At 44.2% G+C, this 15,208-nt stretch overlaps 2 protein-coding genes across 2 annotated transcripts in view; one reads left to right on the forward strand and one right to left on the reverse strand.

Annotated features, from left to right (window-relative positions):
• T265_10706 (hypothetical protein) overlaps window positions 1–796 on the forward strand; it is a gene marked incomplete at both ends in the record, with an annotated part of 7,299 nt that extends 6,503 nt beyond the window's left edge. Inside the window, 2 exons of the mRNA XM_009177163.1 lie at window positions 422–583; window positions 615–796. Coding sequence (XP_009175427.1) covers window positions 422–583; window positions 615–796 — 344 coding nt within the window. The remainder of the gene's footprint in view (window positions 1–421; window positions 584–614) is intronic.
• T265_10705 (hypothetical protein) overlaps window positions 1–15,208 on the reverse strand; it is a gene marked incomplete at both ends in the record, with an annotated part of 67,955 nt that overhangs the window by 13,471 nt on the left and 39,276 nt on the right. The window contains 2 exons of the mRNA XM_009177162.1: window positions 3,579–3,679; window positions 13,105–13,208. Of these exons, the coding sequence (XP_009175426.1) occupies window positions 3,579–3,679; window positions 13,105–13,208 (205 nt within the window). The remainder of the gene's footprint in view (window positions 1–3,578; window positions 3,680–13,104; window positions 13,209–15,208) is intronic.

A 15,208-nucleotide genomic window follows, 5' to 3' on the forward strand; every position in this document is an offset into this window, starting at 1 on the left:
GCATTTAAACACATTGATCAACTCACCAATCCAGAGTTGAATAATACGAAAAGAACTAATGGGATGGGAAATGGGACCGTTTCAAACAGTCTATTTACTTGTATCTACTAACAAACAGATGCGAGCAGCAACTCTCTCTAGAGATCACCGGCACAAGACTGAATGAATTTCACTTGTGAACATGAACCAGGTCAGGTAGGGCGTAATTGCCACACATTCCTCAGTGCAAACCGGTGCTTGACAAAGCCTTATCGAGTTTCACTGTCACAGGCACAAGACTGAATGGATTTCACTTGTGAAAATGAACCAGGTCAGGTAGGGCGTGATTGCCATACATTCCTCAGTGCAAACCTGTGCTTGACAAAGCCTTATCGAGTTTCACTGTTAACGATAGATTAGATGAACTGATCACACGGCATAGGTTGCGCTGGCGTGGCCACGTGCTGCGTATGCCAGTCGATCGACTTCCCGATGGGCTCTTTTCGCACAACCACGTTAAGGATGGAAACGAGCCACAGACGGTCAAACAATGACTTGGAAGGAAATTTTGAAAGCCATTACCAGCAAACTCAGCTGCGCTGGCGTTCATCCAATTTATTGTCTTTAATGCATAGCTCATTTTCCAACCAACCACCCCCCACTTGACAGCCCACTGACAGTGCTGGACTTATGCACCAATTTATCAGCTCCCGCCTGCAATGCGCAGCTACCTAGCTTCCCCCACCCTAAATCATCGGTGAACGAAACTGCGGCAGCTACAACTACTGTACGACGAGTTCGCGGTTATTACAGCTGACAATGATAATAATGATGTAGGTAGATTAGACTGCACTAAAATGAAACACGTGGCGTTAACATCAATGAAACTGCCAATATCGAGAACATTATCAGTGATCAGCGATGGCTGAGTTCGACTAGTTTCCCATCTATGAGTCTTACTCGAAGAGCGATATCTTGACACAGTTCGTATCAAACGACATTCATTGCATTCATATCTATGGTGTACAATTAGGTGAACAGTGAGAATCGTTCTGACCGACGAGGTTGTTAACTTTGGTTGGCAAGAGTAACCAGGCTTCGCAAATTTTCAAAATCCTCTGTCAGGATTGATGGGGGACGAATTTTGAACTTTATGATTTCGGAATGTAGCTTTCTTAAACCTCAGCGTGGTAAGAGGCATATCCAGAAGATATAGCTTGCTTTCGAATCCTTTTACACAGGCAACGTCGAGGTTTCGAGGAGGCAAATCAGAGAAGTCCCGGTTAAACCTCTCTTATAGGATGATCTTCAGTCACTTCCATTAAATCCAGGTTATTTTACAAAATAATGTTTGAATTTGAATGCTATCTGAATGGTTAAAAGGACTAAATACCGCGTTTATAAAATTAACTGCAACGATTGCGCTAAGGTTTACATAGGACAAACTGCCAGGGTGTTGTACACCAGAACTGGTGAGCATAAAAGAAAGGTAAACAAACCACCAAGGGATGCAGATGAATACCAAACGCTGGTCAAAGACTCAGCGATGGCGGTACATGTCTTAGACAGGGGACGTAGAATAGATCTGGAGAATGTGGAAATTTTAAGACGGGGACTGCGATTCTCACCACAGCAACTGATAGCCGAGGCAGTGGAAATTACTAAGCATCACAGAGTGAATAGAATCGATGGTATGGAACAGGCGAGCGTGTGGAAAGCGTTCTTGAATAAGCCGAGTTGAACGTGACTGTGTGGTTGTCAATCCACGTGGAATTATTGGCGAAAACCGGGGGGTGGGTGTGGAAATCCCAACCCGACCAAAGGTCACAGCATCCCTCTTACACAACTATCTTAGCAATATATCTTTGTAATGTACTACTCATAAAGTTGCTGAAAATCCATCGACAGCCCACGACCGGTTTCGCCCTTCTTGGGGCGCAGTCCCCGGGTTTCCGTCAACGTTATGTTCTACCTTATGTTCGCTACCTTTGCACTAGCTCATCCACACAGATGGACAGAAGGTTCAAACGACGTTCAAATGAACCGAACGAGAAGAACTAGACCGTAGGCTGGACCCAAACACACGTAGGTGGTTCTCCCGACCGAACACTAGTTCAACCAGTCTAACATACTGAAATTCCCTTGGCCGACACCCAACACAGATTTGGCTTGACTTAGCTGATTGGTTCTCCCTCGGCCTTTAATCTCAATCAACCTCGGAACCTAGTCACTTGGCCTGACGAAGCTATTGTGTCAAAAGCGAAACATTGCCCATCAATAAATCTACCGATTGTCACCAAACTTGTTTAAAAAACGACATTTGAATGCAATTTAGTGTTCAAGTCGAACACAAGTCTAAGGTAAGCTCTGAAGCAGAGCCTACAAGATGAGGCTCATATACGGGCAAAATGAGCTGTGGGACATTGGAAAGTTTTCAGCCACTTTATGAGTAGCGTGTTCCGTTAAGTAAGTGTACTGCCATAGCTCGAATACCGTACCAAGCATGGTGTGGCCTCCGTGAAAAATAATCACTCAGTTCACTCCACATAATCAACGTGTTCTGTTGAAAAAAAACTGGAATCTTTCCAAATAAATTCAAACGCGCTGAACTTGGCCAAATTTGAATTGTACATTCTTAAAATGGCAGCGCACGAACAGATGAAATGCTTCTTGCTAAATGGGCACATAACGTTTGTTTGTATTTTGACTTCCTCCTCATTGGAGTGGGTTGCTTTAACCGAAATATGTTCGGATTTCGCCACACTCGTGGCAGTTCAAACTAGGGTACTGCAATTTGGGCGCACAGACGGCGTAAAGAATAATGATTTTTCTGACAGCCACCCCACCATTACAGAGTTAAATTTGACTTGCAACAAGCTATTTTTCTTGACAAAGAGCTGTGCAGTTTGCCCATTAAAACTCTAATCCGACAGTTCAGTGCCTCACAAACCTCTGTCGGTCAATAGGAGATAAGCAAAATGCTCATAGTTCCGGTCTGGTTTTTTTCTTTCAACGCAGACTTGCGTTCTGACTTTCACGATAGCCAATAGCGTACTCGTTACCTTGATATCGATCCGCTTGACGAACGGACAGACTGTAGATAGACTTGCCACCGTTGACAGACAACTGGATGAAACAATATTGACACCGGTTGGCACTGATCACCCAGGGGATAGCGACAGTGGTGTCGATGGTACGAAGTCACCGGAAGTCATGATACTCAGTTGTCTCAGTTAAATCTAGCCTGTCCCATGTGTCAGCCGGTAGTCTGACGTCAGATCACACTTCTTCCTTATGTAAAGTACCGAATCCAATGTAATTTACCGTCCTGTGTCCCTCGGAGGGGGGGACACTGCCCATGGTGGTACGGAGTTGTACGTAATCGATGAAATACAATAAGCTGCAAATTTTCAAGGTGACAAATTCTTATTTTTTGTTGACAATGTTGCAAAAGTTTCATGACCCTTCGAGGTGACGTCATCGGGGCGCGGTTGGATGAGTTTGATTGTAACTCAAGCAGTTCTTCTCCTCCAGCTTACACAATCAAGTTCGAGGCGTGGTAATATAGACTAGTAACCGTACTGTGTTGTATAACTCACGATATAATGGACTGCACACCGGAATGACCTTCCCATCCATATTGGGATTTGTAGTATTCGACCCACACGGTTCGGTTCTTGAGCAGGTATCTTGTCAAGTACTGAGTTGGGCATGAAAGTGGGTAAAACAAGAGAAGCAGGAAGAAAGGTGATTACGTACGCGTTTATGTGGGCGTAAATGGGTTTATCCTGTGTTGGTCACGATTATGAATAGCGAGGGTGAAAACTAAACTGGGCGGATGTAACTCGTATGGGTAGTAATTGAGTAAAACAAGCAATTAAACTTTTGATTTCGATAGATTCTTCGGTCGGCAGCTGTTTGAATCGCAGTTTTCGTGACCATTTCAGTTGTGCCTGACCCAGGTCTTGATAGGCACATTCTTTATGTGTAACATGAGTGGCTGTGATCCGGTTTGAGGAAGCTGCGCTTGATGTGGATGTACTTTATCGAGCGAAATCGCATCATATTTGGCATAAACTGCTCATTTCACAGTCGGTCTGTCATCGATCGTGGACGGGGGGCTTAGGGGGTTCTGTGTGTGACGTTTGAAAATGTGCTGTCCTACTGTCTATTTCGATCTCAAAAATACTGACTTTTACGCTAAACCATAGAAGAAGCTCAAGTAGAACAAAAGTAGACGGCAGTAGGCTAGACCCATTGCGTATCCTCCATGGATGAACCGGATAGTCTCGTGACAGCATCATGTTTAGTGTCGGAGGCGGGAATGATAGACTGAATATCAAGTAGACACACATCCTTGTTTGAAATCATCAGCAGCGCGTGAATCCCAGAGAGTTCCGAACCCGTCATCTTCCTGCCAATGACTGAACATTTAACGTTACGCCCCGAACGCCTGATCAGCAATGTGAGTAGTTCTCACTTAGGCTCCGCTCAATTTGCAATTACCATGTCACGTGGTCAAATATTGACGGACGGCTCAAGGTGCGCAGTGGAAATACACTGCTAATCACGTGCCAAACTAAGCAGTGAATAAAGCAGCCAAAAAGAGCCAGGCATTGGAGAGACTTTAGCACCCAACAGGATGCTTTCAGAAGCGATGTAACAAACTGTTGAGCTTGCTGGCCAACTTGTCAGCGATCGATAGCTACAATTTCAGTGAACCTGGAACACGCTTTGAGATTCATCGTACAGGACCGGAGGATCTCCTAACACATTTCACGGGAAACAGAGAAGGTTAGACCAAAGTGTACTAACCAACATGATTCAGGTGTTACGGCAGAATTGCTGGGACCGTTTTGAGTGCCCAGATCCATGAAAAACGTGCTCATCCGGATCATAATGTTTCACCCAATGAAAGGAACTTCTTGGCAGTGATTGACGTTTTACCCTTAGGTTGGATGGATCCCTATAGGTAATCAGGTTAGCAGGCAACGGTGTGATGCGACAAATGAGGTCTGGCTAGTGCCGCGTAGTCAAGCTGTTGCTCCCGGAGGCCTAAGGAGATATCATTGCAAGCCAGAACCCAGCATTTGACCTCGGCGAGGTACAATACCCAAAGCACCCCCGCGTGTCGAATTTCGGGACCCCCTAGCGGCACCCACTTTCATGGTGCCAACCAAGTAAAATGTAATCGAACCACTTCACACTGCCATGGCTAGGCGATGGAGATCATGCATGCAACAGCTTGACAGCAATACTGAAACAAAATTTGGAGAAATGTTTTGAAATCATCTGCGAACACACACGGTGTTTCTGGGGATAATTTCATTCAGAAATCGTCCCCGGGAAACTGCATCAACCCGAAACCACTACGCTATACCATTCAATGTGTTTAACTACGATTAACTACTTATGTAACTACATAGAAGCAAACAATTTTCAGTCACCTATCCCAGTCAACGCGTTGATTGAACTCCTCCTGCGATGCACATTGAATGTGCAACTACTGTCCAATGGCATGCTCTACCGTCAAATTGACGGCGTTGCCATGGGCTCACCACTGGGCGCAATACTAGCCGAGATTTTCATGAGTAGGCTTGAAAATGGTCCCTTAAAGGCTTACACGGATGCAGTAATACTGCCGTTATGTAGATGACGTCTTCGCTGTTGTTAACAATAAAGACGAATTGGAATCGTTCCAACAACATTTCAATACGGCACACGCTGTCACCCGATTCACTTCGGAAGGAGAAACCGACAAATTCTTCCACTTCCTAGATGTTGGCCTTGAACGACGTCACGATGGTACACTGAAACAATCGGTTTACCGAAAACCTACTTGGTCCGGTCAATACACTTTAGCAGCTTCGAGCAACTAAAGCAAAAACGGAACCTGATCCATAGCCTAACCAACAGAGCGAAGAAAATATGCTCTGATGATGCGCCGGAACAAGAATTCCGAACTCTCATTAACATCCTGAGAGACACTGGATTCCCCGACAAGTTTATCACAATGCATTTGAATAGGAAGGAAGCAAACACTATCACAGCCACAGCTGGAAGGAAACCAGTTTACATTAGCCTCCCGTTTAAGGGAGATATACGGGCAGATCTACTGAACAGAAGACTTTCCACAAGTCTAAACAAAGTTTTCCCGGCAGCAACACTCCGAACCTGGTTCACCAGCAATCGTTTTTGCCCCTTCAATCTCGAGGATAGAGTGTCTGTCCACCCCCAAAATATGTTAGTTTACTCATTTTCTTGCTGCTGTGCAGCGGAATACATCGGACGCACGACTAGGCAACTCGGCCAAAGAATGAAGGAACACAATCCACCCTGGCTAGCTTCTGGAACTAGGAGGACGATAACCAGCTCCGTAGTGCAACATTTAGCTGACACTGCACACAACGTGATACCCAGCCAAAGTTTCCCCGTTGTTTACAAGGCGCCAGCTAACCAACCCAGATAAGTACAGCAGCGCACCATTGCAGTGGCTGAAGCTATCGCCATACGACATCGCGACCTTTGTCGGCAAAAACTCTTTGTTCGTGTGTTGTACTTACCATGGTCCAACTCACCTCTCCTCACAAATGCGGTTTGTGCTGAAAACACAACTACAGCACCCCCGGCGACGACTAGCTCAAGTCATCCTATTGGTGACCTGAACTAACTGTTCTTTGATAGGTAGCCAATGTCGTCTCACTCGATTTCCTGTCCATTTACACCATGCTCACTCACATATGTTAAATACTGCTCTCTTAACCTTTGCAATGGTATGACTTGAAAAGACCTTGCCGAAAACATGTTCGCCAACTCATCTGTGTTCTTATTATAAATGGGAATTTTCGGAATAATAGGTTAAGCGTTGTTGCATGCGTTTTCATGGACGCGGAGAAAATGTTTTATGGATAGCATTATACGTCTTCCGAGTCTGTTTGTCACTGTACGACAGCAATGGCTGATGGATTACGTGAATTTAACATGATCCGTTTCGTAAGGCCTACATTCCCTACCTGTTTGTTCTAGCACCTCAGTGAGTTTTCCAAGCACTCAGCTTCATATAGCTCTTTTGCGGTCATTACCTTTCCTTGGAAAAAACCCGATAGCATCCCTGCTGAGTGAAACTAGAGAGGCTAGCCACAGATCTACCCAACAACCTGGAATCGACCTGGCCTATCAATGAGGATATGGCAAACGCTATTTTGGGGAAAGCACGTGACAGAAAAAGCTGTCCAGTGATTAAACAAGTACTTTTAAGTGTGCTTTTTTGGGAAAGAAAGCAAACCATGGTCACAGCGAAACGTTTTCAGACATTCGCGCAAACTAAACTGGGTAGTAAAAGACAAAATGAGACCCATTAGGTGAAGCACAGATGGTCGTTTGAGACCGTACCGTTTGAGATATCTGAGTAGAATGACGTGAAATAACACCAGTATCAGTCACTACATGCAAACGAAGGAAGGCTCAAGTTTTAGACCATAAGTGAACTGTAATTACGTTCCTCGGAAAGCTGATTTCACTGGAAAGCACTGAGCTATAAGAAGTCTGGTTAAATGGGTGATTGAGTTCAGGCATCTGTCACAAAGACGCCGTAAAGGCGATCGCTTTTTGAATACTATGCATCTCTGAGGGTGCAATAAATCTTTTGCCTCGGACCAGCTGACACACATGTTGCATAATACAGTAAATTTAGTAGAGTCGATCCGAAACGCTCTTGCCTCTAGTTTTGATGCATTATGGTTACTTCGGGTGGCGTGACAGCTAGGCACCGAAAAAGTATCTACCGAATTTGGACCTGACATCAGCATCATCACTGTCGGCTGTAAGAACCGCGTACTTGTCGTACTTCGAGAAGTCTGAATGCTGTCTCTGCAGTCGAAATTGTTGAATGAGATATGCTTAATCCTCCTTGTGATTTACTGGAAATGACTGACATCGGTGCCTGTCTCCCTGCAACTTCCCCTCAGATTTTCCGGGAATGTGAGAAGCTTAAAGTGTTTGAAGCAGGAGAGAAGCTCATCGGTGCAAAGTTGTCTATTACCGAACACGAGCCAAAAGGTTCCAAGCTGTTAGACACGAAAATAAACACATGCACAGAGTTTTTGAAAGGGGAACATTCCCAAGCGTCCTCATGAACATTCTTGGATACTCTTGAAAGGGTAGCTAATCATAAACACTTCGAAGCAGTCCTGTAATTTCCATAGTAACGTTCGCCTTGCTTCAGGTGAGGAGGCGGAGCCTTGACACTGGGCAGCGGACTACTTACATGCCACATCAGTAGTGTACACCATTACACCAGCTATTCCTCTGTCTCTTGCTCATTCTTGTTTTACAACAGATCTTTCAAATGAAAAGTTTTGCATAGCAGAGGTAGTGGCCTACTACCTCGGTTCTTTGATGGTGATCATAGGCAACAGGGTTAGAGGCATTTCGGAGAAGAATTTATCCGCACCGGGGGTTCGTCTGCAACATGGTTCTCACTGAATGTTTGAAGTGGTTACGATCGTTCGGAGTTTCCTCATGATTTTGTTTTCGGCTATTGGCTTTTCCTTGTGTTGTACCACTGCACCAGACCCTGTCCAGATATTGTCGCATGGCGGGAAGCTTATCAATTCTGTGGGAATTTCCACATAGAGCTGTGATTGGTGATGCTATCTTGGAGACGCAACAGTGCGCACAGGTTCGGTCTCCGGTTTCCTGCCTCTTCCTTAATGGGACATTGTGCATGCTAACCGAGTGGTGGGTTACTTCTTACGACGTGTGACGGCCCAATTGAAGTGACTCGATTTGGCTAACATACCGGAACCTTCATATGAATAACTTTGCTATTACTCCGATAATACTTGAAAATGTGTTGGCAAGACACAAGACTATTAAAAATATGCAAACTTTGTGCAGCCCAGAAACGAACGGAAAACCGAGTGACGGAAAACCTATGTGCAGAGACCAGAAGAAAGTAGGATGGATGATAGATTGCGTGGGTATCAACGACACGGTTTTGTTGTATGTGCCTAATGCTGGGACTAGGAGTAGTTAAACTATAAGCATCTTAACCAAGGTCCACTTAGAAGAAAGTATCCAACAAAGATAATCTCGAATACTTTGAGTTTTGATCAATTTCTGGTCGACTTTAAAACGACGAAATAGGTTTTTGTTGGTGTCTTGGACTTCAAATAATACAAGTATCCAAATTCCGAAAATCGCTTACCTTCGCTGAAAATACTATTTGTCTAGGCTTCCTGAATTTCGGTGTAATTCATTGATTGGTTCATTTTTAATAAAACACGATTCCTAAAGCTATGTGGAGTGGCGAGGAATTGGCAGCGGTAGCTTGATAAAGCCGTTGTGACGGGACAATATTGTCACGTCAAATCATTCGGTGGCCCGAGTTCGAACCCCACATGGGCGCATGCCATTACCCGTCGTCTCCGAAAGAAGGGAATGGAAGAGGTTGAATTGTTTCATATTCCAAACTGAGCCGCTTTTGAGCAGACTGACGATCTTCGGCAAAGTGACTAAAACACACCATGTCTCTGTCTGTCAGCTCGATTTCTGTCCACCTGCTTGCTACCGTCTCTGTTTCCAAAAACATTTACTAAAGAATGGATTGTGCTTTACGTTGGCTTGCTCCGTACGCGAGAATAATGCTCACTCTAACCAAGTCCATCGCAGTGCAAAGTTGTGAAAGCATTGCCAGGCACTTTAAGACCAAAAATAATCGTTCATCCCCAACGCCCTATCGACTCCCAGCTACCATTGCACGTGAACAAAGCGCGAGGGCTGAGATACTGCCAAGTTTCCCAGCCCAAGACAGGAACAGTAGAGATCTTGGGGTTGGGTTCGAACCACCGAACGTCTGGTCAATAAGTTCGCGCCTTAACCAGTGAGCCATCCCAAACTCGCTGAAGCTAGTAGAAGAGTTCAACTGTCCTCGCGAACGTGGACTACACTGGGCGACATACACATTAGTAGTATGTGTCTTCTAGGTGTGAAGTAAGCCAACTAAACACAACCTCTTTTGGTGATCAGCTGAGAACACTGGGATTCAGAACGAAAATGGGTGACATGCACTCGCTGCGAAATCCGCAAGAAACAAGAGGATTGACGACAAGCAATAACGATAAGGATTGTGGCGACGGTAATGGCAAAACCACTCTAAAAAAGTTATGGTTTTGATGAATTTCCTTAAGAAAACGTGCGAGTTACTTCGCGTTGCTTCTGTACCCTCTCGTCACCATCAGCCCAACAGTGAAATGTCAACTGAGGGAAATTTCACCACCCTTTACTGCTATCATCTAAACAGCATACGGTCTCCGAACCCCGGCAGCATTGTCAGCATCGAACGATGCTGATCCACTGTCGTGTAACTGTGGGCTACCTTAAAGTGTTATTGTGGAAAACGGAGCAAACGTTCGGACAGAACAGATCTATTGCCTGCCTACTGCAGACATTTCGAGGTGCCCCTTTACCTCCAGACAACTTGGATGGAAACTGTTAACAACAAGGGTACTGACAGCTACAGACAAGGACTAGCGAAAGCAAGAAGGCCTTCGCTGCGGAGTTATTTATTAGAAAATGCCAACTGACCGGTTACGGACTATTGGACAGGGAAGCAATCTAATTCACATCTAATTTGCATCTAATTTACAAAAACTGGACATCCATCTTCTCCTAAACGCGTTTTCTTGAACTTTCCTGCATATATTTACTGACTCCAATCACTCATTGCTCAAATGCGAGCAAATGTTACAAAGTGACTCCACAAATTCCGCAACGGATCTCCCCTTTTCAAGAGACGCAAAGCGAAATTCCAAGAACACCACATACTACTCGCATGCCTCCCCATTGGTAATTTCACCGTTACACTAGTAGCAGCATGTTGCAGCGTCTCCAGTCAAGCTTAGGATAGATGAGACGAAGTTCATCCTGGCAGTCTCACAGCTTTGCATTGACTGGGTGAGCCAACTTATATTACGAACGTTTAGAAAATACACATTTATGCGCGAAAAAGCGATTTTTCAATATTATTCAACCGTCTAAATCTCCACATATCTTGTCACGGAAGTCGTAACACGTCTCAGTATCATATTTATGACTTTATTACGAAAGTATGTTGTGGCAGCATATTCCGACGATTTACTCATATCAAGCAAAGCCTACGAAGCTAGTTTAAAACGACTACCTTTTGTTTTCCTGGTGTGTGTTTGCACCACTGCTGCAGATTTTTTGGCAACCTAAAGGAAGCTGGAGGGGGCTTTTTTAGGTTTCGTTCTTAGACTGTCTTAGAAACTTTCACTCGAATCATGTCAAAAAACAAACGCATGGATTGCTTTTATCGATCGTATCGTGCGCTTTCTTGACGAGTCCTGGCGGCTAAACATCTCGCTACACTTCATGAGAAGCACAATAAACTAGCCATTGGACAGGTGTTTCTTCTCTCGTCTTCTATTGCTGAACACGTGTTTTCTGGATCAGAAATAGTGTTTTTTGACGAAACTAAGTTTATCCATCAGGTGTTTTGTTTACATTTTCGCGCAGTGTTTTTCTCAAAGCTTCTTTGCTATCGTGCAATCCAATCAGTTCACGACCGGTATGATTGCATCCAACGATCGATATTGATCCCATCGTTTTTTCAATGGTATCTTGGCCGATCAGGTTCTCCTAACCACTACACGCTCTTCTAATAGATTCTTTGAAAAAGCTCTTCTTCGCCCAGTAATTTTACATCACACGGTTGGCACCATCAATAAACTGCAGTGAAGATGTCCACATACTATTTGCGGAGGCAGACGGGAACGTGTGGAGTTAGCAACAATGGTTCTATGCACTTATTTGGATATTTATTGGGAATCTACTGTCTGTGTGGCGATTGATTACAAAGTCGCTTGCTGTTCAACCACTTTTTCCCCATCCTGGACTGTGACGCACATTTAGCCGTGAAAGAACCAGCCAGCTTCATTGACGCAAATTCGATCGAGGAATTACAAACGTGCATGTCTGTCACCTAGTGCGTACCGCGATTTGTTGTTTCTGATTCACCCATAACACCATCAGAATTTCTGCCAAGGTGAACATGTTACCCATTGTACGAGTATTTTCGCTACCTGTGTGGACCACAGTAAATAGCCGAAGTCCCGACAAGATCACACCATCATCAGGTTCCTGCCCATGAAACGCTTAACTGCCCGCTAATTTTCATTGGTTGACATTACTAGGAGAACCACCTACGAACGTAACGGGACTATATAACAGCCAATGGAATAGCCGTTTTCGTTGAAGGGGATTTCATTGGCTGTTCTTCACTCGTCCTTGACAGATGAGTTATAGTCTTAGTATCACATTTTGACCCACATGTACGCGACAGAGATCAATAGATCAGCCTGTTCGGACGTTCTGGTTTGGCCAAGCACACCAGGCTATCAATCGGCTATCCAGACCGGGGTTCACGGTAATAGGAAAGCATTAAGGAGACTGTGGTCCACAACAAACATACTGATCAATCCTAGGTCACCTGCATCTTATCCATTCGACCGAATCGACAATGGCCTTGACGTCTTGCGTTAGTCTATCACAAGTATTTGAGGTTCCTACAATTCCACACATTCTATAACACAATGAGTATGAAAACTGGCGTTTCCAACACTGTTGAGCTCAGTTTCACAACACGTATAACCCATCTTAGAGAACACATTTCACTCAGGGGATGCAAGTATTCCCTCATATCAAAACATGATTATTCTTTCTTATCGACTACGCAGAGCCCAGTTTGGGTGGATGATCAGTCGCCCTGGGCAGCTACTAACGGCACCGATTCAGTTTGTGATTCTGACAGCACTCGTCGCTTCATCGACCACCCGTATTCTGCTGACCTCATTGAGAATTTGTCGGTACTTGCCTATGCCAACTGGGATTTACTAAAATATCTTCCACTGAGACATCCCAACTTTTCCAGTCATATGAACGGAGAGATACGGGGAAGTGTACAAGTGTGTTTTGAACAATCTTCCATCCACGCTTTGAGTAGTATCGGGAATAATAGGGAAGGGTTCACATTATTTAAAATACCACTCCGTGAGATACAAGAATCCGTTATAAGTTGTTTGAAGACGAGAATTTCGGACTTACGATCACTTTCTGAGATAAGGGGAACAGGAATATCCTTTGTTTTATGGCACATTCATCGAACGCGTCATACCACGTGACCGGATTTTCTGTTATCGCAATGTCCGCTGGGGAAGAGAACGGAAGGAAATTATTTCGATTGGTGGTTGAACACTGGTTGAAAAGTTTCCAGCGTCTTGGTAAAGAAAGGTGGTTCCTCTCAAATTCCTCCTTCACACTGAGGAAATTCTCAGACTTACTCATTCGAATGTTGAGTTATTCATGTCTGTTATTAATACATGGTAAAATACTTCAATAGCTCGTGTAAACAAGTCATTTTACATCTGAACGTAGGTCGATTGAACTGATGGCAGGTTCGAAAAGGCAATTTCGAGCATAATTAAGCGGACCCTGGGACTCTTAAGCGACTCACAATCTGCTGCAACTGAGTTCAAATCCGGGATGTCCGATTTCAAAAACATTATTCGGTCAAAAACCCGTCATATTTGTCTGTTGTAACCACTTTTTGCTCGTTCTTTTTTCGGTTATTCAGCACCCGTGGAAAAAGTATCTTCGTCAAACTCTTTAGAGCTTATTTTCTCACAGTTGAAAGCTCTTGACGGGCCTTCAAAACCAGGAGTAATCTGGTGCGTCTTTTAGACAGCTTTTCTCCTTCCTAGGCATTTAGCAAGGCAAGCATGAAGGAGGCTCAGAAATACGTCAGCTTGTTTGTGAAATGGAGTATGAAACGCTATAAATAAGAATTCTATATGCATCGGAAATTGAACCCAGTGGTTAAAGTTCATTAAATCTGACGGTCTTTCCAGAAGCCGGATACAAAGCATTCCAGTCAACTATGGGGTTTGCTAAGTGAAACAAAACACCTGTGGGCTGTCGACGAATTTTCAGCGACCTTATGAGTAGTGCATTACGAATATACATACGAATATCGTAGCGACTGAAACATGGGGCGGTCTGGTTCAGCATATTCAGTTGCCTAGAAACATCACAAACGAGAGATTCAGCTGGGTTTCAGGTGAGTTTCTCTCAAAACCAAATTAGTTTGTAAATGAGTGTATTTCGTTAAAACACCTGTCATTTATACGTATTGATCTGCCAGTCTCTTCACAATCAATCCATAATTGATAAGAGACTTCACGACCCGATTAACTTCCAGGCTGGTGTATTGCTGACCATTATATTCAACATGGCAGTCGATAACTAGCTGAAGCAGGTAAACTTACTACTCACGACTACTCTTTTCGCTTAACTTATGACGCATTTAGCTAATCGTTAAAAACAGCTCCGTAAGCCGAGTGATAAGACCGTTGATTGATGCATCGGTGATCCAGGCTTTTGGCGCACATTCGGATAATTTGTACGCATGTCGTCGCAAAAACAAAGACCTAAAGCAGTCTACGTTTTTTAACACTCAGTCCCTGTAAGGTACTACATTGGGACCACATCACAAACCCTCGTCGTTCAGCTGACACACCCTTTCGGTCCCTAGCTGCCATTCCACCCAAAAGAAACACGAGGGCTAGGATACCCTCAGTTTGCCCAAGCCTAAACAGGGGAAGTCGAGAGGCAGAGGTCGAATTCGAACCACGGACCTTCCGGTCAGTAAATTCGCGCCCCGTATATGAAATCGCAAATCTAAAATATTTGATACACTCTGATGTCGTTTTAAAGCATGATGACTTCATAGGGAGATCATGGATGGGAGAATTTTCATCAGGTTAATGTCTACGTCATATCAGCAATGCACTGGCAAATACTCAACGTCTGTCACCGGCAATGCGAATAAAAGGACAATAGTTCGACAACTGAACGGAACCGATTACCGATTATAACGGTCTCAAATGCGTGCTATAGAGCTATTACATTTGGTATAAAAAACACTTCAGTGTATGCAGACGCCCTCAACTCAAACCTGATTATGCTCGCGTGTGGAACGTATTGAACAGTGCACGCCCGCCTATATGATGTCTCATGGTAGCCAGTAGAATATTGTGTCATCCGGTCTGCTAAAATAGGCAACTACATTTTAATGAGTTCAGTACTTGTTGTTTCGCGATATGGGGTCATATTCTGGATAGACGCATTAAACTAAATCAGGTCTGTATGC

The sequence above is a fragment of the Opisthorchis viverrini genome, assembly GCF_000715545.1.
Source record: "Opisthorchis viverrini unplaced genomic scaffold opera_v5_396, whole genome shotgun sequence".
Classification (NCBI taxonomy): domain Eukaryota; kingdom Metazoa; phylum Platyhelminthes; class Trematoda; order Opisthorchiida; family Opisthorchiidae; genus Opisthorchis; species Opisthorchis viverrini.